We start from the raw sequence: 2,938 nt of genomic DNA, 5'->3' as shown, positions 1-2,938 counted from the left end.
AAGAACACAAGACGTGGTCGTTCAGTCTTTGGTCAGGCTCTTTGGAATCGTACATGTATTGGTATGGTCTCTTCAAGAGTCAGGGCATCTCTTATAACTTTCTTGCTTAATGCTGTTGTTAATCAAAGTGTGAAAATATTTCATCCCTAATGGTACGAGACTTGGAAAAGAAAAAGCCCAGTGATTTATTTCCTATCTAAAATTTCCGAATGTGTGTGGAAATAAAATGTCCTTTAGAACTGTTGAAAGGATGGGACGCGTTTTGAAGTGTTCATAACTTAACGACGTTTATTTATTTTTTTTTGGCGTTTATTTTTTCTTTTAATAATCTATTGTTGATTTACTTTTTGGGTGTGTGTGCTGTCGCATGCCCGACATGCACGGCCCGTCATGGCGGTTGTGTCGCTGCTCAACCAGGCACCGTATCGGCGGACCTTCTCTAGTCGCGAACGGCTCAACACCGAGGAGGGAAACGAGCTGTGGACCCAGCACCAGGGCGAGGGCTCCAAGCGGACCCCCCGGCCCCACCCTGGCTGTCGCTCCAGGACCGGAGAGCTGCTGGACCTGCGTCACCAGTGCTCTCTGGAGACGTGTGAACGGATCGTAATCAACGTCAGCGGTCAGTATTTCGAAACGTGGAGGACGACGCTTGAGAGGCACCCGGACACCCTGCTCGGGGACCCTTCCAAGAGACACAAGTTCTTCGACAAGGACAAGAACGAGTACTTTTTTGACCGCCACAGACCTACTTTCGATGCAATATTCCACTACTACCTGTACGGCGGTCGCTTAAAGCGGCCCCCTCCGGTGCCGGACGACATCTTCCTGTCGGAGCTGGACTTCTTTGAGATCGAGAAAGAGGTGGTGGAGGAGTATCGGAGGGATGAGGGTTACGTTGCCGAGAAGATGGTGCTCCCGAAGAAAGGCCTTCAGCGGAGAATCTGGATGACGATGGAGTACCCAGATACTTCTATGTTAGCCTACGTTATAGCTATTGTGTCTGTGATAGTGACAGTCCTGTCCATAGCGCTCTTCTGTGTAGAGACGCTGCCCCAGTTCACGAATGAGCACTGCGTGGAAGGACAGAAACCCAATTTCGGTGATCCGTTCTTCGTCCTCGAAACGATATGCACCGCCTTCTTCACCTTCGAGGTTCTGATTCGGGTGATAGTGTGCCCCAGCAAAAAGAAGTTTGTGAAGGATTTCAAGAACCTGGTGGACTTTACGGCAGTTGTCCCATACTACGTCACGCTCTTCAACACGCTGTCCAGCACTAACTGTGAAAACGCAGGGTCCAGTGCATCCCTGGCCTTCCTCAGGGTCATCCGCTTGGTCCGCATCTTCAAACTAACCAAGCACTCTGCAGGTCTGCAGGTCCTTATTCTGACCTTCAAGGCCAGCTTTGGGGGCCTGTGTCTTTTTCTTGTAGCGCTTGTGGTCTGCATTCTCGTCTTCTCTTCGGCAGTCTACTTTGCGGAAGTGGGCACCCCCGGCTCCCAGATCAACTCTATACCGGACGGGTTCTGGTGGGCCATCATCACCATGACCACGGTGGGCTATGGTGACGTCGTTCCTGTGGGGCCTCTGGGAAAGCTGATTGGGATGACGTGTGCTCTGGCAGGGGTGTTAACTCTGGCCATTCCTGTGCCCATCATCACAGAGAACTTCAACAAATTCTACGCGCACAAGACGGGAAGAGGAAGACTTTAACACGCAGGAAGTGTGTGTTGTTTGTGTCGCTGCATACATTTTGCACTTTGAGGGGTTTTCTCCATCTGTTCGTTTTCCTTAGAAAATGTTTCTGTGGAACATGACGAGGAGACGTTAAGAGAACACAGCAACTCACAAAGTGACTAGCTTCGTTCAATGCAGGGACATTTTTTGATCGTTTGTACAGACCCACTTCTCTTTGTAGAGCTAGATTTCTTTCGAAGTATTCATCTTTCGTCTTGACACCTTTCTGATCACCACTACTATTTCTAACCTTTTTCAGGATAAAACTGAGAATGAATAAGCAGCGCTGTAAACCAAAGCAACGTCATGAAAATATCGGAAAGTGGGACGTGTAAGATGAAACTGACGCCGCAGTTTAACTCGTGTGGTGCGTCATATGCCCTGTCATTTCAAGAAGGTATCTTCTGCATTCCGCTAAAGCTATTTCAAAGTGTGTAAAATGTGTGCATGTGTGCTGAGGAGATGTTGAAACGTTTCTTGCCTTGATTTGTTCTCACGAAAACATCGAAGCTCTCAAGTTGATAATAACAAGACAGGAAGAACCAACAAGGCAAAGAAATTTTCTCAGGACAATTTACCAGTCACCTGTGTGACAAACCTAGAATTGTTTCGTGGTTTTGCAAGGGAACCCAGATGCGTGAAAATGTGTTTGTTTTTTTCCTTCTCTTTACATCGATTGTGCACAATTTGTACAGATTTTTTCCTTTGGTCATTCCGTGGGTAATACTGTTGTGATTTCTCCATTTATCAATTATTTATGATATCAACGACTTTCAAAGTATTCGTTTACACGAGGTTTCTATTTACTTCTTCTGTGGCTGTGATTGTGAGTGTTCTGTTTGGATATTTCTTGGGGAAACTGAAAGATTTTTTTGTGCTTTTTAATGATGAATTCGGAGCCTCTCGTTTACTTCCCAAGTTCCAGCTTCTAATATCCGTTATGTTGCAGCGTATGTACGATCGCCGTTATGCGTTTGCTTATGTAGCTCTTCGCACAAAGATGTTCCATCTCCCTTGTGGGGACGACTGAATGTCTGAGGAAGAAAGAAGATGGAAACTGCAAAATGCAGGCAAAAAGATGTGCCACAAGTTTCAACAGAGTATGCAAGTTCTAAACAGCTGCAGTTTCAGATGAGTGAAAAGAAAAGGGGCGACGGCACTTCATTTTCATAGATATATCGGTGGCTGGGGACCAAGGCAAAAA

General features: G+C 46.6%; 1 protein-coding gene across 1 annotated transcript; it reads left to right on the top strand.

Annotated features, from left to right (window-relative positions):
- The first annotated feature begins 356 nt into the window (after nt 1–356).
- LOC143300065 (potassium voltage-gated channel subfamily A member 1-like) lies at nt 357–1,710 on the top strand. Its single transcript, XM_076613624.1, has one exon. It carries the CDS (start codon nt 391–393, stop codon nt 1,708–1,710), a length of 1,320 nt encoding a protein of 439 aa, XP_076469739.1. The 5' UTR covers nt 357–390.
- Nucleotides 1,711–2,938: the final 1,228 nt, after the last annotated feature.

This window comes from Babylonia areolata, chromosome 25 (assembly GCF_041734735.1).
Source record: "Babylonia areolata isolate BAREFJ2019XMU chromosome 25, ASM4173473v1, whole genome shotgun sequence".
Taxonomy (NCBI): Eukaryota; Metazoa; Mollusca; class Gastropoda; order Neogastropoda; family Buccinidae; genus Babylonia; species Babylonia areolata.
This window is presented reverse-complemented; position numbering and strand designations above follow the sequence as displayed.